The 19997-nt window shown below is 54.8% G+C and overlaps 2 protein-coding genes across 4 annotated transcripts in view; one reads left to right on the top strand and one right to left on the bottom strand.

Moving 5' to 3' along the window:
- The window catches only part of FOXN1 (forkhead box N1), a 28495-nt gene extending 19392 nt beyond the window's left edge, over window positions 1–9103 (top strand). The window contains exons 5-9 of the mRNA XM_072779349.1: window positions 29–159; window positions 1680–1776; window positions 5193–5400; window positions 5632–6123; window positions 7567–9103. Coding sequence (XP_072635450.1) covers window positions 29–159; window positions 1680–1776; window positions 5193–5400; window positions 5632–6123; window positions 7567–7877 — 1239 coding nt within the window. The 3' untranslated portion in view covers window positions 7878–9103. The remainder of the gene's footprint in view (window positions 1–28; window positions 160–1679; window positions 1777–5192; window positions 5401–5631; window positions 6124–7566) is intronic.
- A 4736-nt stretch (window positions 9104–13839) lies between these two features.
- UNC119 (unc-119 lipid binding chaperone) lies at window positions 13840–19611 on the bottom strand. 3 transcript variants are annotated; one of them, XM_072779348.1, is made up of 5 exons: window positions 19307–19611; window positions 15768–15881; window positions 15200–15302; window positions 14842–14897; window positions 13840–14553 (listed from the first exon to the last, which is right to left on the bottom strand). In XM_072779348.1, exons 1-5 carry the CDS (start codon window positions 19530–19532, stop codon window positions 14441–14443), a joined length of 612 nt encoding a protein of 203 aa, XP_072635449.1. In that variant the 5' UTR covers window positions 19533–19611; the 3' UTR covers window positions 13840–14440. The 3 variants fall into 3 exon arrangements, with proteins under 3 accessions (XP_072635449.1, XP_072635446.1, XP_072635448.1); XM_072779345.1 differs by having other exon boundaries at window positions 14842–15014; window positions 19307–19607; XM_072779347.1 differs by having other exon boundaries at window positions 14842–15014; window positions 19527–19550.
- Between the last annotated feature and the right edge of the window lie 386 nt (window positions 19612–19997).

The following is a 19997-nucleotide window of genomic DNA, read 5'->3' as shown; positions in this document are numbered from 1 at the left end:
AACCATTCTGCCCCTTTGACCTCTACAGTACTCACCAGGTGGTGGCAGCTATCCCATACCGTACCTGGGCTCCTCACACTATCCGTACCAGCGGATCGCACCCCAGGCCAGCACTGATGGGCACCAGCCCCTCTTTCCCAAACCCATCTACTCCTACAGGTAAGTTTCTCAGTCCCCCTGGGGTGGATGGAAGAGGGGTAAGAGCACCAGTGGGGAAAATGAGGCATGGAATCCTCAAGGTATATAAGGTGATGGTAGAAAATGGAAGTCATACCCAGTAGGTTTTGAGAGGATGCTGGAGAGGAGATTCCTGCATGGGGGCAGGCAGATGGACTAGATCACATCTGACCTTTTGTCTGACCCTGGGGAGCCAAGTCAGTGGCTCTACCTGGCAGGGGCTGGTGCCCTGTGATGGGTCCCCTAAGCTCTAACCTCCTGGGGCCCAGGGCCTGGGACTGACAGTTTAGGAGGGATGCTCGCCCCCTTCCCCGTCCCTTTCCCCTAGATACAGAGAGAAACCCAACCCCAAAGCTCTGCTGGAAATAAGTGAGGGATGAGGCCTGCAGACACAGCTCAGGGGTCCACCACCTGCAAGATTGGAGCTGGGGTTGTAAGCCCCAAGCCTGCAACACCCAATGCCTCTAAGAGACCTTCCCACCTGAACCCTCATTCATCCAGTTAACAGTGAGGCTTCACCTCCTGTGTGCCAGGCCCCACATGGGGTCAGGTCATTAGCCAGTGCAAGCTCAGGGAAGGAAAAGGAAGGCAAACAGCAGCCAGAAGCATGGAGAAGAGTTTTGGGGGAGGCAGGATGATGATGCACACCCAATCCTTGGAGTCCAACAGAACTGAGTTCAAGTCGAGGTTCTAGAATTCACTAGCTATGGGGGCACCTGGGTGGCTCAGTCAGTTAAGCATCTTCCTTCAGCTCAGGTTATGATCTCAGGGTCCTAGGATTGAGCCCTGCATCAGGCTCGCCTGCTCAGCATAGAGTCTGCTTTTCCCTCTGCCCCTCTCTCAGCTCATTATCTCTCTCCCTCTCTCCCTCTCTCTCTCTCTCTCAAATAAATAAATAAAATCTAAAATTCACTAGCTGTGAAGTCTCAGGCAATCTCTCTGAGCCTCTATTCATCTGTTAAAATAAAAAAAAAAGGAACAGCCATATTCGGGCCTTTGGAAAGATTAAGTGAGAGAATACGCCTGGCACATTGTAGGGGTTCAAGAAAACTTAGTTCCCTTCCTTGCTGTCTGACAGTGTGCAACTGGCTGGGGCCTGGCTGGTAATGATGGCTTCCATTTAACGAGTGTCTTCTATGTTCTAGGCATCATCCTTAATCCTCACAACTCTGAGGTAGCTATTACTTTCCTTACTTCAAAGTTGAGGAAACTGAGGTTCAGAGAGGTTAAGGCACTCACCCAAGGTCACACAGCCAGTGAGTGGCCAAGCCAGTATGACAACCCAGGCCTCTCAGATGCCACAAGACCCTTGTGTATCAGTAATTCCCAACGTCAGTAGACACCTTCTCATCCTTCCTCCTTTCAACCTTATAGAGCCTCTCACCTAAGTCTCCAGCAGTTTATTCCTCCTCAACTACTCCAGCCAGGGCAGGTGGAGTGGGAAGGGGGAGACTTCCGGCCTGCTCAGAAGTCCAAACTCTCAAAGTTTTCTCTGCCTTCAGCATCCTCATCTTCATGGCCCTTAAGAACAGTAAAACTGGGAGCCTTCCTGTCAGCGAGATCTACAATTTCATGACGGAGCACTTTCCCTACTTCAAGGTGAGCCCAAGATCCACCCTAATCTTACCACCCCGAGTCCTGGGCTATCCAGGCCTCTCTGGAGCCAAAGGGTTCAGTTAGAAGGCAGAGCAAGGGTCAGAGTGAAAGCCAGGAGAGGGTTTGCCTCCTCCATGCATCCTCTTGTCTCCACTTCAAAAAGTCCTAGGTCATTCCGCCGAGGTTACACAGCAGTCCAGGAGTCAGATCTATGCTGGTGGAAAGCAGACATGTCGGCCCAGATAGGCTTCAAGAATCATCCACCTATCCCAAGTGGAGAGGAAGAGCTTGGGAAGAACTGAGAGACCATCCCCACCCCTGGCCCCAGGATGCTGTAGGGTTAGAGGAATCTGAGTAAGAGCTAGCCAGCCAGGGTGGCATGGGATCCTGGGACCACAGAACCCGCTGCCTTCCAGGGAGAGATTAAGATCTGCCTCTGTGGGTGGCAGGCTCAGCGGCAGTTCTGCCAGAAAGCGGGGTGTGGGCTTCATGGTCTTCAAGTGTCCCAGGGAACTGGGTGGCTCACTTGACCTTCCCAAGTACAGTATCTAGTTCCTCTCATCCACTGAGGGGGCTTCTGAGGGCTCTACTGGACTAGAGGCAGGAAAGATGCCCTTCTCTCCAGATGGGCAAACACATCAGAAGGGGTGATCCACCTACTCAAGGGCACACAACAGAGGGGATCGGCTGTTGGCTCAAGCTGTTTGGCTTCACACATCAACCGCTTCCCTCCCTTCTCTGCATGCCCCCATACCCTCCAGCACAGACCTCTTCTTTGGGGGTGGGGGCAGAGATCAGAGCTTGTGTGTGAGGAGTGTCTTCTCCAAGGTCCAGACCCTGGTGGAGATAATCTTGCCTGCTAACCAGGCAGGAGGTAGATGCTGAGGCCCAGGTCCAGAACTCATCTCCATCTGCCAGTAGGGGGATTTTGCCCCCACTCTCTTCTCAGTTGTCCTACCTGAGGATAATCTGAAGCTGATACTCAAACAAGTTTGTACTTGCTGCATTGCCATCAAATGAGGAGTGGGCAAGATGACCAGAGTGGTCTGGCCAGGAATGGAAAAGTATGGTCATCTTTCTACCAGTGATTCTGGAAGGGAGAGGAGGAGGGAGGAGAGTTGTCTCTGGGATTTGAGAAGCATCAAAGCCAGCATCCAGGGCTGCCCCTATATCCCAACAGATCTAGAGACGAGACCCTCCCTATGCCCTATAGCTTGTGAAGGGTCCTCTATAGGGCTTCACGGGGCCAGGCCAGAGAGAAGGAAGTGAGGGCCCTGCCCTGTTCCTCTCAGCCATTCCTCCCTGCCAACTCCCGGCCTGGCCCCCAGCCCCTCCCTGCATCTCATCTTCCTGGCTTAATTATTTTTTCTGGGAGCCGTGTAATCCCTGTTTTATGGGGCTGAAGAGTGAAGAGGTCTAACAACTTTTTTTTTTTTTTTGGTTCTAGTTGTTGTTCTTAGCCAATTGCATCACTCCCTCACTCTTGAGTTTACATTTGACTTCAGAGAGAAAGCATCTGTGAGGATGGGACGGGCCCCAATGGGGAAGCCAGCACTATAGGGTGACCTGGGCAGGGCCCTTAATAAGGGGACAGAGCTGGAGTCTGGGCTCTGTCACTGCCTCCTGTGTGATCTAGGGCCAGCCTCTTTCTTCCCTGGACCTCAGTTTCCCAATCTGTAAAATGGTCAGGTTGAACCAGTTGGCACATACATTCCTTCCAACTCAGACGGCTCCCCTCTCACCTACCTAAGGAATTAGTTCAAAGATCCCCTGTCCCCTTTATCACTCACTCTTCATTTGAAGGTCATTTTTCTGGGTAAAAACAGAGTGGACCCTGGGGCAGGTGGCATTCATGCCCAAGGCAGCTGAGGTGGGCGTCCTGTAGCCCCATGAGTCAGGGATGTGGGACTGGGGAAGTGTCCAGCCACTGGACATAATTATTAGTGCTGACCATCCTTCTTCCAAACAGGAAGTGGCTGGGGCGGGGGCTGCCCTGGCATCCCAAAGTCACAGATTTATGGGCCTATAAAAAGGCCCAGTGCACATTAACTCTGCCCATCAGGCGACACTGCCTGGACTTCTAGTAGGAACTGTTGTGGGAGTTGACGGTGAATCCCCAGCTGACCAGTCTGGTGGCTCCAGAATCCCTCCTTATGACCCTGCGAGCCTTGGGGGTCATCTCAACCAGCCCCCAGCCCCAGGCCAGCTGCCCCCTGAGAAAGGCTCCAGCAGCTCCTGCCAGCAACTTGCAGTGACGCTGGCATTGGGACCCAGTTCTGCTGGGCGTGATTCAGCCTGGCTGCTCCCTGGGGCAAGGGAGCTGGGGAGGAGGGAGTGGCCGCCCCTCATTATGCAGAAACTGCAGGCTGAAAGGGAAAAGGGACCAGGGGGTGAGGGTATGGGGGCCCCACTGGCTGGAGCAGATGCTTTGCCCGTAACCCTGCTGGGCCCAGGACTATCACAGAGGCTGGAACAGAGCTGGAAGGGGGGGTGGGGGTACCCACTGGCACCCCTGCCGCCACCTCTCACCCAACTGAGTCAGCCTAATGGTTTTTACAACCCTCCCTGGGTACAATTATTGCACTGGTGGTATGACCAGGCCTCCTAATGGGTGTTTATTCTGTTGGCACGAGCCCCCCCCACTCCCCACCTGAGGGCTGGCCTCCCCACCCGGGCACGCCTCCCAGGCACCCTCATGTGAACATTCACACCCACACACACATGCACAATCGTGGATACCCCCACATACCCAGAGAGACTTTCTCACACACAAACATCCTCACACTCAAATGAATTCACAGACCCACACAGGAGACAAGCTTACACCAAGGAGACATACTCAGGGACACATGCGTACACATACACGTACACATAGGCAAGCTATCCCTCCCCCCCCAACCAAAACACACATATACACACAATATATGAGCAACATGTGCACACATCCAAATACAACCTCATCCATTTTTCTTTTCTCCTGAGTTTGCTCAAGCAGGGATGAGGCAGACCCAGGAAAGGAGCATTCCTCAGCTTCCTCCCATTCCAAAGCTGGCCTTGGGGAGACCTGAGAGTTGTGAGGGGTCCTAGCACAGCCTGAAAACCAGGGGCACTGGTCCAACTCCAGAGGAGGAACCAGCCCTCCCTTTATGAACCATCCCAATAATCCTCTGAAGGGTCAGCCAGAGGTGGGGGTGGCATTGAAGGCAGATTTTAGGTGAAAATAATTTGTAGTCAAGGTTCCTGCCTGCCCCTTCCCCACCACTGAAGGGTACCAAGCATGGGCTGGGTGCTGAGGAGGATGACAAGCCCCAGAAAGGGTGGTGGTTCTGTGTCCAGAGGACAAAGAAGTTTTCTGGAGCCCAGACCTGGCTCAGGCTTGTTGACCCTGGCCTGAACTTTGTCTTGCTCTGCTCTGGCAGACAGCGCCTGACGGCTGGAAGAATTCTGTTCGCCACAACCTGTCTCTTAACAAGTGCTTTGAGAAAGTGGAGAACAAATCAGGCAGTTCCTCTCGCAAAGGCTGCCTGTGGGCCCTCAATCCGGCCAAAATTGACAAGATGCAGGAGGAGCTACAGAAGTGGAAGAGGAAAGACCCTATTGCTGTGCGCAAGAGCATGGCCAAGCCAGGTAAGAGGCTGAGGGGGCAATGCAAGAGAGGGCCCAGGGTGCCCCGGAGCTGAGGGGGGTGCAGGGCGGGGAGGAGGGAGGAATTGGGTGGCAGGGAGGGAGAGAGGGAGAGAAGCTGAGCTAGTGAACTGATTAGTGAGAGTAGCCTGAGTGGTTCCAAGGCTGGGGACAGATTGTGGGGAAAGGGAATTCTCATGGTATCCCTCTCTCTTTTCTCTTGGGCCTTTTCAGAAGAGCTGGACAGCCTCATTGGAGAGAAGAGGGAGAAGCTGGGTTCCCCATTGATGGCCTGCCCACCCCTGGGTCTGGCAGGCTCAGGCCCCATCCGACCCCTGGCCCCTCCAGTGGGGCTCTCCCAGCCACTGCATCCAATCCACCCAGCTTCGGGCCCCATTCCTGGCAAGAACCCCCTGCAGGACCTACTTGGGGGGCACGTCCCCTCTTGCTATGGGCAGACATATTCACACCTCTCACCGGGCCTGGCCCCTCCTGGACCTCCGCAGCCATTGTTCCCACAACCAGATGGGCGCCTTGAGCTGCGGGCCCAGCCAGGCACCCCCCAGGACTCGCCTCTGCCTGCCAACACCCCACCCAGCCACAGTGCCAAGCTGCTGGCTGAGCCTTCCCCGGCCAAGACCATGCATGACACCCTGCTGCCAGATGGAGACCTTGGCACTGACCTGGATGCCATCAACCCCTCGCTCACCGACTTTGACCTCCAGGGTGAGCAGGGCTGAGAAAAGGAAGGTGGGACAGGACTGCACAGATGCATCTGGCAGTGTGGCCCATCCCCTCCAAGGCTCCAGGACATGACCTGCTAGCTGCCAGGTTTCTGATCAATGGAAACAGAAAAATCCTGAGCTGGCAAGGGGTGCCAAGGGGTGAAGAGGAATGTTCTTGCCCTATCTCCCTTCTCCTGGTGCCCCTGAACATGTTCCCACTGACCCCATCGTCTAGCCACTCTCAGCTTTGGGGAGGTGGGAAAGAGCCCAGTGTTATATTCCATATTGGCTGTGAGTGACTGCCAGTCTGAAGTGGTTGCATCTTCTCATTCATCTTTTAATGCAGAAGGAGAGAGATCTTCCCCCAGGAAGAGTGTAAGGCTTCAGAACTAGGCAGGTCCTGGAGAGGTTTGGCAGGAGGAGTCCGGGAAGAGGTTCTATCAATTCCATTCCATTTTGCCTGCTTTTTTCTACACGTGGTCAAGCCCACCCATTCAGATCCAGTGCTTGCCCAGGCCCTGGTCCTGGCCACAAGAGGTTTGGAGGGGGTACTGACCCAGGCCTCAGACCCCCCAGGTGCACTGGGCTGGGGGGACATCCACAAGCAGGTGGAGACAGCTGGCCCTCACAGAGCTCCGGGCTGTGTGGAGGAGATGGCTCAGGTCTTGGTAAGCATGTTAGAAACATGCAGCTAGATCCTCAGCCCCGTCCAGAAGTGGGGAGCATGCTCAACACTCACAATCAGCCATCATGCGAGTTGCTTTACAAGTGCTCCAGGCTCCACTTCTCCCCCTCAGGCCTACAGTGGAGGAACCCCAGGGAGCTAAGCACAGCCAGCTCACTGGGTTCAGCAGCATGTTGTTGGAAGATCCTTGGTTTTGGCTGCAGGCGCACTTTCCTTAGGAGTTTGGGCAGGAGCCCCGGGGAGGGGGGCAGTTCCAGGGACGCCCTCTGCAGGCTACTCCAGGGTGCACAGCGTAGGCATAAGCATCAGCCCTTCCTTATTTATTTATTTATTTATTTTTAAGATTTTACTTATTTATGAGACAGAGAGAGAGAGAAGCAGAGACATAGGCAGAAGGAGAAGCAGGCTCCACTCAGGGAGCCTGATTTGGGACATAATCCTGGGACTCTGGGATCACACCCTGAGCCAGAGACAGACACTTAACCGCTGAGCCACCCAGGCATCCCGTGTCAGCTCTTCCAATAGGTCAGCTCTCAAGTCCTTGCCCACTTCACCTCCCTCGAAAAAAAGAGCCCCAGAGATCATCTAAAAGCTATGGCAGAGGAATATGAGAGTTCTAGCAACTGCCTGGTGCCAAGGGTCTGTTCCCCCATCAAGGTAACCCCAATCCTGCTCTCTTTAGCACACAAGAGCCATGGAGTGGGGGGAGACAGGGCTCTTTGGTACCTCCCAGTGACTCCTGATCTCTCTCCCAACTAGGAAACCTGTGGGAACAGCTGAAGGATGACAGCTTGGCCCTCGACCCATTGGTACTGGTGACCTCATCCCCAACATCATCGTCAATGCCGCCACCTCCGCCACCTACCCATTGCTTCCCACCTGGGCCCTGTCTGGCAGAGACAGGCAGTGGGACCGGCGACTTGGCACCACCAGGCAGTGGGGGCTCCGGGGCACTGGGTGACCTGCACCTCACCACCCTCTACTCAGCCTTCATGGAGCTGGAGCCCACACCCCCCACAGGCCCCTCTGTGTACCTCAGCCCCAGCTCCAAGCCCATGGCCCTAGCATGAGCCATGTCCAGCAGCAGCTCCAGCCTGTCTGGCCTGGAAGTCCCAGCTGGCCGCCCACAACGGGCCCACCTTAAAGGTCAAGGAAGGAAAACCATCCCTGTCCCCTATGCCACTAAGCCAACTGCTAGCTGGCAGCCGGGATGAAGAAGACACCACCACTGCCCCTCACACATTTCTGCCATCTGGTGAGCCAGCTCCTCACTCAGGGTCCCGGAAGACCAAGTGTCTGGGCAAGAAAAAAACAAACACACTCTCCTTAACTCACACTCATCCACACTTAAGTAAGGCCTTCTTCATAATATGTGCATGCATATGCACACACACACACAAACACACATACACACAGAGTTAGACACGCCCACACCCACATACCTTCTATCCAGAGGAATCAGAACTCTATCACTGAGAGCTTGACTCCATTTCTGAGGCAGCTGAGGGTGGGGGGGAGCAGGGGGCCTAAGGTCCTCATGCCAGTGCCAGGATCACCTTGAAACCCTATTCTGATGTCCACATTCTCTTCAGGACTGGCCCCTTCTAGTATGTTCTCTCCCAGAAGCCCCCTGTATTTATTCTCCCATCTCCATCCCAGCAGCTGGTCAAGGAGGAGTAGGTGTGGAGCCTCTCCCCAAGTCTTCTGTGGGCCCCTCGGGGGGCTGCTATTAGCACCCACCCTGCCAGGCTCTCCCCATCCTCAGTATATTCTCTGTCTCACCTCCCCCAGAATGACACACAGGAGGGGTAACGGCCACCCCAGGACCAAACTGAGCCCACTTCTGACACAAAGTGTTTGGAAAAGCCCTTGCCCTCAGAAACTTAAAAGTATCCTCTTCACCAGCCCCGGGTGCAGGAAGGGCCCCTCCAGGGCACTACAGTCTCACTCCTTCTCTATAAGAACTTCATATAGTTTAGGTCTCAACTTACTAATTACTTCCAACTGTCCCAGGCAGCCCAGGGAATTCAGGGAACGGGAGTCTGATACAGGCTGGCAGGGATGGGGCGGGGGGTTGACGCCTCCCTCTCTCTGACTGCTGGGCAGACCCAGGATGTCCCTGGAGCTAGGGAGTGTGGCCCAGTTGCCTGCCATGCTCTACTGGAGAGCCAAGCCGGAGTTTCGGCCTACCCTGGGTCTGGGGGTGACAAGAACCCCCAGAGGTTAGCCTGGGTTTGGTAAGGCACAAGCAAATCCCTAGGTGGCCTGACCTGGAACAATAAAGCAAGTACCTGTGGTCTTGGCTTCCGAGATTTCATTTCCGAATTTCCCCTCCTTGGGCACAAAGGCCAGGCCACACTAACTGTAGATGCCCTGCATCTATGATGTCACCCTGACCCTCATTCTGTACCCTGAAGTTTCCAAATCCGAAGAGTGAGGCATCTAGGGGGAATTCCTGACCAGTCTGGAGGAGGAACAGAGGGCAGGTGGGCCGTGCCTCTTCCCAGAACTTCCCATAAGAAGGAAGAGGATTCCCTCCCCCTACACCCTTTCCTACTGAGATTCACTACCTTCCTCCTCAAACCGCTCCATCTCTTCACACAAGAAGGGATCACTTCCCTGTCCAGGCTGTGCCTTCCTGTCCCCAATCTGTCCACGGCTGGGGTGTGGGTTCTGCAGGTGCCACGAATGGAGCCTAGCCTGCTGCTGTGTGCACTGCAGGCCCTGGAAGGTGGCCTCTGGAGGGCCAGGGGCCCACTCCACTGCACTTCAAACTCACCTCCCAGGTACCACCTCCAAACGGACTGCTGTGACCAGAGAGCAGACTGAGAGGGAGCCCTACACTCTGCCTGAACAGGGATGGGGCAGTTGTGGGAGACAATAGCACACATATGCCCTTCAAGTCTCAGAGCAGCCCCACATGGGGACTCTGACCAGAGTTCTTCCAGGGGCCAGGCCTGGAGGCTGGTCAACACCACCTGCCTACCCCAGAGGATAGCTCTGTAGAAGACACCATTAATAGAGCCCCACCCTACAAGCAGCACCCTCCCTATAGCCTAGCCCCTATAGGACAGGGTGGGTGGGAAATGGGAGGAGATATGGCCAGCCAGTACACGGAGAGGAAGACCTGCCTGCCCCAGCCCAGTCCCGACTATAAAGGAAGGGGCTAAGGCTCTCTTACAAAACCTCCCAGCTCAGGTGGCGAATCTCCTCCAGACACTCATATCTCTGTCCCCAGGGCCCATATGGCACACCAACAAGCGAGCTGGCACCCACACAAGCAAGGCAGGTGGCAAACGGAATTGTGGGTCTCGTGTTTGTTTTTGTTTGTAACCAGACTGGCCCTTAAACTTTTAAAACTGGGCTGCAGCTGCTCTGGGAGCCGGGCCCCACACTCCCATTCATATGCTGCCCCCTGCTGGCCGCCTCTCACCAAACGGTCACAGTTTTAGGGTGAGCGGAATGGAAGGACGCAGGTTCTGGAAGAGTTCACCTTTTTTGGGGAGAGGGGACTCTGAACATAGGGTTCTAAACCTGGTTAGCTCATGGGTTCATTAAACTCAATGAAGAGGGGCACCTGGGTGGCTCAGGCGGTTAAGCAGCCTTGAGATGTGTCCTGCATTGGGCTCTGCACTCAGTGCCCATCTACTTGAGATTCTCTCTCTCTCCCTCTGCCCACCCCCACCACCAACTCACACTCATGAGCTCTCTCTCTAAAATAAATTTAAAGAATTTTTAGGGATCCCTGGGTGGCGCAGCGGTTTAGCGCCTGCCTTTGGCCCAGGGCACAATCCTGGAGACCCGGGATCGAATCCCACGTCGAGCTCCCTGCATGGAGCCTGCTTCTCCCTCTGCCTGTGTCTCTGCCTCTCTCTCTCTCTCTCTCTCTCTCTCTCTGTGACTATCATAAATAAATAAAAATAAAACAAAAGAATTTTTAAATTGGATGAAGAAATTATACCTTCACTTTCACTCATCTCGACTTCAAATGTAGTATTTCCCTCAATTATGAATGTCAGCAATGAATCACAATAGCTTTACTAGAATCTGTGATTCTGTCATAAGGTAGAGAAATCACAGATTAGAAATCACAGATGTTTTTATTTTTTTTAAAAGATTTTACTTATTTATTCATGAGAGACACAGAGTGAGAGACAGGCAGAGACAGAGGCAGAGAGAGAAGCAGGATCCATGCAGGGAGCCCGATGCGGGGCTCGATCCCAGGACCGCAGGATCATGACCCGAGCTGAAGGCAGATGCTCAACCGCTGAGCCACCCAGGGATCCCATAGATGTTTTTATATTATATCACAGATGCTGCAGGATAGACATATAGATTTCTATTATATGGTTTTTAGTACCTAAAATATTCAGGATTACCACATATTTTATAGTCAGAAAAACGTTATTGTCTATAGGCTTCAGCAGACAATAACAAAGGGGTCCATGACACACACAAAAAATAAAGTACTCTTGCTTTAGTTGCAGAGTGGTGAGGGGTGGAGGGTGGCTCTTAATGGGAGAAGCCCGGTTAGGTAGGAAAGGGCTGGGGGTTCAGATAGCAACTCTTTACCATCTGGTAGGGAAGCACTGCAATATTTTACAGTGGGTTTGGCACCCCCAACACGCACCATGCAGACCAGCCTGGGTAGGCATGAATAGTGGGTCCCTTGGGCTTTCTTGCCCAACCCAGGCAGTGGGGTCCTCATGACACTCCCAAGAAGCCAAAGCAAACAAATCTGGCCCACTTCAAAGAAGTGAAATCTGAGGTCCAGATCCAGCAAGGCCCACAGACTTTCAAGGTCAATAGCTCATCATCATCAGAGTCAGGACTAGACCCACCCCTACCCTGTCTTCTCCCTCCTTCTGCCCAGGGATCCTCTAGGTTCCTAGAGAAAGTGCCAGGAACCAAATGTATCAAGTTGCAACATTGGCAGCAGGACCAGTGCCAGAGACATGAAGACTTAAAAGGAGACAGGGGGCCAAGGCTTTTCCCAGCCGAGCTCCTCCTCCAGGCCCAAGGGACATAAGACTCTCAAGGTGAGCGCCAATCTGGTACCTGCTCCAGGGATGAGGACCTCAGCCCAACCCAAAACCTCAACCCAGTTTGACTTACCAGGCCCAGTTAAGATTGATACCAGGGTGGTAGTGGAGCATCCTCTTCCTGACAACTGGTGGCCTAAAAGTCCATCTTGCTATAGCTTCTCTGTAGACTTGGTTTTTTGAAAGATTTATTTATTTATTTATGATAGACAGAGAGAGAGAGAGAGGCAGAGACACAGGAAGAGGGAGAAGCAGGCTCCATGCCGGGAGCCTGATGCGGAACTCGATCCAGGGACTCCAGGATCACACCCTGGGCCAAAGGCAGGCCCTAAACCGCTGAACCACCCAGGGATCCCCTTCTCTGTAGACTTGTAACCCCATAAACAACACCTCCAACTCCAATACTTTGTATACCCACACAGCTTCATCTGCAAACCCGCCCCACACCCAGCCCATGCTTCTTCCTCACTTTTGTGACAAGAGTTCCTAAGCACTCGCTTGGTGAAATTTTCTTCCCCCAGCTTCTAACATATACTACTACAGAATAGGCTTCTGCTCCCGCCTCTCTGGCTGCCCTTCCTATCTCCTTTATGGGTTCCTCTCCCTCTGTCCTGCTCTCACTCACTAGCCTTCCCTAGGGTTACATACTCCCATCCAGTGACCCTTAGTTGGGAGGTGTGGACTGTTTGCATGGAGTGCCCCATTAATTGGAAGGCATTTGGCATTCCTGTCCCCTGCTCATTAAACACCAGTAATGCTAGTTGGGCATCCCATAACTCAACCACTATCACAGCGTCAGCAACTGCTTTGTAGCCGCTGATCTCCAAGGATCTCCAAGGATCACCATCTCCAGACTGCTTCTGGTCTTGTGGCTCAATTTCCTGTCTCCTTCCGAACACCCCTTCAGGACATCTGTACCACACCACAGCACGTCCCAACCTGAACTCATGTCCCCCTCGCGCCCGCCTTGATCCAACTTGAGTTCCCAAACCCAGTGACAGCACCCCTTCCTACCCCAACACTCAGGCTGTGGACTGGGCTTCAGCCTTGACTCCTCCCTGTAACATTAACTTTCCCGAAGGCACCTGATACATTTTGCCTCTAGACCTCTGCTTTTATGCTCTCTCCTGTGCCAGAATACTCACCCAATCAGCCTGAGTGCTCCTGCTCCAATACTGCCTCCTCCAAGGATCCTCCCCAGATCCCTCCAAGCAGGACTCTTGCTCCCCTGTAAGCCCAGTCCACCTTATCCCTAGGAACAAGTGTTTGTGTCTTACTCATTTTAGAATTCCCATGGGGCAGCCCAGGGCCTGACCCCAGCCAGGGCTCCACAGAACCCACATAAATTCCAGCACTTCTAGGCCTGTCAGAGGGTGAGGTTAAAGCCTCAGCCTAAAGAGCACAGTCACCAGCCATATCCAAATTAGTGCCTGAGAACAGTGTGAGCTCTCCGCCTCCTTCAGTTCCTCAATTTTCTCCACTAATGAAATTAAGAGCTCTTCTGGGTCTGAGGCAGTGCTGGGGGCAGCCAGGTCAGGGGGTTCCCCCAAGGCAGCTGAGTGCAAGGAGATGGCTCTAGACCTTGGCCCAAACTGTGTCCACCTTGTCTCTCTGAGGAGGGCTAAAAGCACAACATAGCAGTCCTTGTGGTCTCTGGGTGGGGGAAGTGGGCTAGAGATCAGGCCACCTCCCCACACCTCCCGTCCACCCTAGAGTGGAGGGCCTTTGTCCCAGCCTCTGTTTTGCCAGAGTTGGCTATGACTGAGCAGAAGCGTTCCCTCTCAGGGCCTGGGTCTCCATCTTTATCAAAGGAAAAACCCTTTCCAGCTGCAACAGGCACTAAATGCTGACTCTAGATGCTGAATATGATGCCAGAGTGTAAATGATTAGGGGACAGGAGGATTTGGGAGCAATATTATTGGCACACACACCACCACCCCCACCCCCACCCCCCCCCACCCCCCGCTGCCATGCTGGTCCACAGCCAAAGAACAGAAAAGGAGAGAGTTTATTGAAAACTATATACAGTTGGTCCATCCCTACCACAGGCTGCAATCTGGGCCGGTCCCTCCCACATGTCAAGCAGTAGCTCAGCCCCTGATGGTAAAGGCTGGGGCTAGGGCTGGGGCCAGGGCCCCAAACCCCTTGGGAAGCTTGGCAGCCAGACCCCCTCCCCCGATGGATTTTGATCTGTGAATTTACAACTCTAAATGGCCTGTCAGCGGTGGGCAGGGGCAGGGAATGGGTGCCTGCCCTGATCTAGTCAAAGCCTGGATAGGGGAACACTATTCTTTAACTTCGGCCCCAGAGGCCCAGGTAGGCTGTCCAGAAGTCCTGGCTACACCTCTCACAGGAGGCCTCCTGGACATGGAGGTAGACAGCCCTTCTACCACCCCACCCCATGTGCCAGGGCCAATGGGCTTTGGAGACTTGGGCTGGGGACATCAGGTACCCTCCCTCCCATCACTGGCTCAGGGTCCAGGGCTCTCAGAACACTGCCCAGGCAGAAGACCTTGGGTTGAGAGGGGAGTGTTGGGAAGGTCACAGCTGAAGGTCCGGGACCCTCCTGGGGTAGGGGACTGTTTTGGGAGTCAGGGTGTTCCACTGTAGGAATAGTCTGCTTTGTTGTGCATCACCAGCCGGTCATCCACGAAGTAGAAGCTGTCAGACTGTGTTTCATATGGGTGACGGATCATCTCATTGACTGCAAGAGAGGCCCAACCAGTTGGGGCAAAGGTCAGGAAGGAGCCTGAGCCGGGCCACTGCAGAGGCTTCAGGACTGTGGGATGGGGACAAGCTGAACAACCTCAGAACCACCTCAAAGAGTTCCCCCAACCTTTCTGAGCCTCAGTTCCCCTATAGGTGGCACAGGAATGGTAGCTCAATTCAAGAGGCCCAGGGTGGGAGGAAGGGAGCCAGACCCACACTCCTCCCAATGTGGGCTCTCTAGTTCCCCCAACCCTCCACTCCCACAAAGGCCCTGCCCACGCACTCAGCTCCTCAGAGAGAGGGGGGAAGTCGTAGATGTGCTCGCAGGTGTTCTTGCTGCTGGGGATGCAGAAACCAAAGTGGAAGTCAAAACTTTTGAGGAGCTGGTTGCGAAAGTAGTGCCTCTCAATCATGCGGAAGTTGTTGACAGGCTTGTCTCCCACTGTGAACTCCACCCTGACAGATAGGAGGGGGCAGAGCTGAACTTGGCCTTGAAGTCAGCCATCAAGGCTCAAGACAGACACCACTCCACAAAAGAGAGGCTCAGTAAGAACTCAGGAAGGACTCATTCCCACCCTCACCCTTACCCCCAGCCCATACCCATCCTCTCAAACCCTCCCCACCTCCATTCAGTGACTCACGTGGCTCCCACCTGCCTCAGGCGGAGGAAGGCAGGTGTGAACTGGTAGCGGACAAAGCGCCCAGCATTGGGGTCCAAGTCCCGCCGGTTGATGGGTAACCGCTCTGTAATGTACCCCAACTGGGGCTCAGAGGGCTTCAGGCTGGGGCCCAGGCCCACCCAGGGTTCTACCCCAGGACTCCCACCATCTGGATTCTTAAAAATTCCCCAGGAGATTCTGACATTGAGGGTTCAGACCATTTGGCCAAATGGTTCCACTGGGAAAGGGGAGTGGTTTCTAGGTCAGCATTTCACCAATTGTAAGTGAGGTTCCCAGGGCCACAGGAGGAACAGAGGCTGGGGCCTCTGGGACTGTAGTTCCCAGGAAGGCCTGCAGAGGGCAGGCTGGCAGGGACTGAAGGGGCCAAACTGTCCTCCCAAGATGTCCAGCCCCAGAAACAGATGGGAAAGAAGAGGAGAGGGCCACTGCTCTGACTCTTCTGCAGTTTGAGGACTCCCTGGGCAACCCACTTCACAGCCCTCGTCCACCTCATCCCCCTGTCCATAGCCTACCCAACCAGCCCACTCACCTGAGGCTGGGGGCTTCTTGATTTCAAAGAGAACAGTGCCTGAGTCCATGTCTCGAATCTTGAATCTTATGAAGTCAATCTTGTAGATATTCTCCTCGGGAGAGCATAGGTAATCTAGGGAAGACAGGCAGCTAAGCAAAAGAGGGACTCGCCCTGAAGACCCTGCTCAGCCTTGCTGGGACCCCAGACTAGCTACTACTTTCTCTGGTTCTGAAAGATCACACTGCCTTCCAGAAAGTGAGAATGGAGCCCCTGCCTTGAGGATGCACCCAGAATGTGGAGGATACACAGCTCTGTCACTTGGATCTAATGAGAGGCAAACAGCTCTCTCCTCAGAGATCTCTGAGGTCAGGAAGGGCCAAGGTGAGAAAGGTGGAAGATGAGATCACCTCCTCTCAGCGGTTTCTCTCCCATCCTGGAGTTGCGCGGCCTTATTCCAGCCTCTGCCCTGCCAGGGCGAGCTTGGTGACTTTGAGCCAGTTGGGCTCTGATCTAATGAGGAGTCCCAGCACGAGAGGGAAGATACAGCCCTGCTTTTGAGAACCTCATGCTAAAGAGGGTGACATAGCTCTGCCTCAAGATATCCACAGTGCTTCCCTGGAGAACAGCCCCACCTCCAGCACATAGCTGCCCCTGGTGCTACATCTAGGAATGTCAGGCAAGGACTTCCCTGACCTGGGTGGTGCTAGGGCAGGAAAACAACCCCACTCCTGTTCCTCCTCACCCCTAACCCCCTCGTCTCCCCGTAAGCAGCTTATATAAGCCCAGCTCCCTTAAGCAGCTTAGCCAAAGCTCTGCTGACTCAAGCCCAGAGCCTCGAATATTGGAGGAAGGGGGCCACCTTTGCTCCTATCCCCTTGGATCTCCAAGTGGGAAGTCTTAGCAAACCAAGGGAACCCGCTTGAAGGTCATCTACCCAGCCTTAGCTCTGAGCTACCCCCATAGAGAAGAGTACCAAGTTTAGCCAGGAAGAGGGTGTGGCAGGTGCGCGTGGGGGTGTGCATGGGGGAAAGGGAGTCCTCAGGCCCAGAAGAGGAACCAGGAACAGTGGTGAGCTGTGGCTGAGGAAGCTTAGGAATATCAGGGCCTGATCCACCCCTCACTTCTGCACCAGCAACTACAAGTGCTCAGGGAGGTCTTGGCAACAAACAGAAAGAAACACTGTTGGGTCTGGTGCTATCAGCCTGCACAGCATCACATCCTCCCCATAGAGGCCCGGAAATCACCCTCCAGGCCCCTAGGCCACCTCCTATTCCTCTGGGGCAGGAAGAGGAAGTGAATGTAAGGTCACTCTCTCTTCCCTAAGCTTGGGGCAGCCCCCTCCAGGAAGCCCTCCCGGGAGCCTCCTGGCACCCTAAGGTCCAGCAGGGCTTGGGGAAGGGCCTGATCTCTGGCCTGTCCACCACAATCCACAGTGGGGAGAGAGGAAGAGGAACACATGTGGGCAGCCCTGACCTCACCCTGTACACACCTTATTTTCACAGAATGTATGCACTAGTCCCAAGATGTAGAGAGAAGGTGCAGGGCACAAGGAGCAGACTCCAGCTCCCTGGAAAGCCCTTCCCTCTCCACATTCTCGCTTTGGGAGCCTCTCCTGTCATGCAGGAATGAGTGCTTAGAGTCCGCCCTCAGTCTCTTCTACTACACCTTGAATCAGCAGCCCTTTTGTCCTTAGAAGAAGTGAGGGAAGTGGGATGCCCATTGCTCAGAATGCCACACCCACACCCTCCCTTCTGCCAAGGGAAGGATGAAGCCTGCCCGGGGTCAGGGCAGATAAAGGGACAGAGTGGCTTAAGGCTCAGAACAAAACTGCCCCCCCCGCCCCTTCCCTCTGCTACAAATAGCTTCCTAAGCTGGATTCAGGGCTGGTAATCCAGGAAGAGCAAACCTCAGACCTGTGTGATTAGGGTCAAAAGAGACCAGGGGGTGCCAGGATGGAGATCCCTGGAACCCAGGTCTCAGCTTCTATAGAGGAAAGGTTCCCATGAAGCCCCTTCCCCCACTCATCTCCCACAGATGCCCCATCTCTAAGGACTACGGATTTCCTCCAAATTAGGAGACACATGGCAGTACATGGGCTGGAAGCCCCTACAGTTACAAAATAGTCTCTAAAGTTACCTAAGACCCAGACAGGTCAGCTTGACCTCTAAACATCCTATAAGTTCTGCCCTCATTCTAAATGCTGCCATTGCCAGTTATAGCTCAATTGGCACTACCATCAAACTGGTCCAGGACCCCTCCCTCTACTAGTGTCTGCTTGGGCGAGGCAGTTCAGTGTTCTGGGGGCCCCGCCAAGAATGGCTGCTGCCTGGCTCAGAGAGGAGAAGCTGGTCCCCCAGGGACCCAGATGCACAGGCCTAGACCTGCCATTACAGTCCCCTCCACTGCTGTCTGGCAGCCTTGGGCTCTGCTGCTCCTGCAGCTCCAGAGCTCAGGTCTGCTCCAGCACCTGCCCCCTTCCACCAAAGAGGGGTCTCAACAGTGCTCTCACAGAGGGGCCAGTGCAGGATTCTGATAAATGAAACTACATTGGAGGACCACTCTCTCTCCAAATGCCTGTTTTTGAGGCTCAGCCACTGCCTCTGCCATGAGGCTTCGTAGCCCTTGTTCTCTGCCTGGCAACCTCCTCCCTTGTCCTGAATGCCCAGTTATCTGCCTCCAGGCAGCAGCCATAAGCAGTCCTGTGGGGCCTTCAGTACTATTGACAAAAGAGCCCTATTTACAGAGCATGCACAGCATGCGAGGCACTATGCAAAATCGGAAAATTAGTTTTCACAACAGCCCTATATAATAGGTGCCATTATCCCCCATTTTACAGATGAACATGCTCAGAGGTGAAATTACTCACCCAAGGTCACACTGCCAATTACATGGCATAGCTGGGACTTCAACCCAGGCAGTTCAGCTCAGAAACTTAACCACAGTGGGAGACTAGGCCTCCCGGAAGAAGACAGGTTAAGGGGGATGGAGGGCATTAACCTACTCCCTTGAGAGGGCCCAGAGCCAACCCACTGAGGTTTCCTGCCCAGTCCTTTCCTGGGGTTGGAGGATGGCCCCAGACTCTCTGGGTAATCTGGAGTGACGGCATTTAATGATCAGGGCGACTGGAGGGTCTTAAGGTCACCTAAGTAGCTCAGCCTCCTCCTAGCCTCCAGGGTGAGGACTGAGGACAGAATTATTGCAGAGAAAAGCCTCAAAGGGCTCGGAAGACTCTATGAGGAAGGGTTCACAGTTGCAGCTGCTGCCTCACCTCCACCATGGGAAAGGGGGATGGCCTCCTCAGAAAGATAGGAGTAGGGTGAAAATAAATATCTAAAGGGAGAAAAGGCGGGTACAAGGAGATCTCAGGCTGGAAGGCAGAAGGGTAGGGGATTCAAGCGAGGGGTACCCGGGTGGGGGAGGGGAGGCGGGAGTGGGGGGTAGGGCGGGAAAGGGGGCGGGGGCCCAGGCTCAGCGCACGGCGCACAGCGAGTGCCCCCTCCCGCGCGCTCTCCCTCCCGCCCTCCCGCCGCGGGCGGCGCTGCCTCGCCAGTGCTCACCGCCCGTGATCCGCTGCAGCCCCAGCACGTCCTCTGGCCCGATCCGCTGCTTCCTCTGCAGCGGCCCCGGCCTGGGCCCCGGGCCAGCCTCCGGCTCTGACTCGGACCCGGACTCGGATTCCGCCTGCAGCTGCGGCTCGGGCTTGGGCTCCACGCTCGGGCCAGGGGCCCCAGAAGCGGGCTCCGCCCCCGTCCCAGCCCCACCGCCGCCCTTTTTCACCTTCATGGCCTCGCGGGGCCACCGCTCGCTTGCTGCCGCGGCAGCTGCCTGCGCCGGCTGGAGCCGAGAGAAGGGGGAGCGTCCGCAGCCCCGCCCCCGGCCAGGGCCCCAGGTACCGCCCCGCCCCCGGGGGTGGGCCAGGCACGGGCCCCGCCCACCCCTGCGAACGCCAACCTGGGTCCACTCCCCCGGGGCCGGGTGGGGCCTCGCTTTGGGCTTCATTCATTTTTTCCGCTAGGTCCTGCTAGGTCCTTGAAGGGATCACTACCTCTCTTCCTTACTCGCGCCACTCTGTCCTTCTGTCTGCCCCTCAAGCAAGTTCCCGCCTCAGGATCTTTGCCTGGGATGTGCTTCCCCCAGATGGCTTCCTCTTCTGGTCTCAGTTCAAATGTCATTTGCTCAAAGGCCCCCCTCACACCCAATCTAAAGTACTACCCCTCAGTCACTGTCTGATCAGCCTGTTTTTTCCTT

The sequence above is a fragment of the Canis lupus genome, chromosome 16, assembly GCF_048164855.1.
Source record: "Canis lupus baileyi chromosome 16, mCanLup2.hap1, whole genome shotgun sequence".
Lineage (NCBI taxonomy): Eukaryota > Metazoa > Chordata > Mammalia > Carnivora > Canidae > Canis > Canis lupus.
Note: the sequence above shows the minus strand (reverse complement) of the source record. Positions and strands in the feature narration are given on the sequence as shown.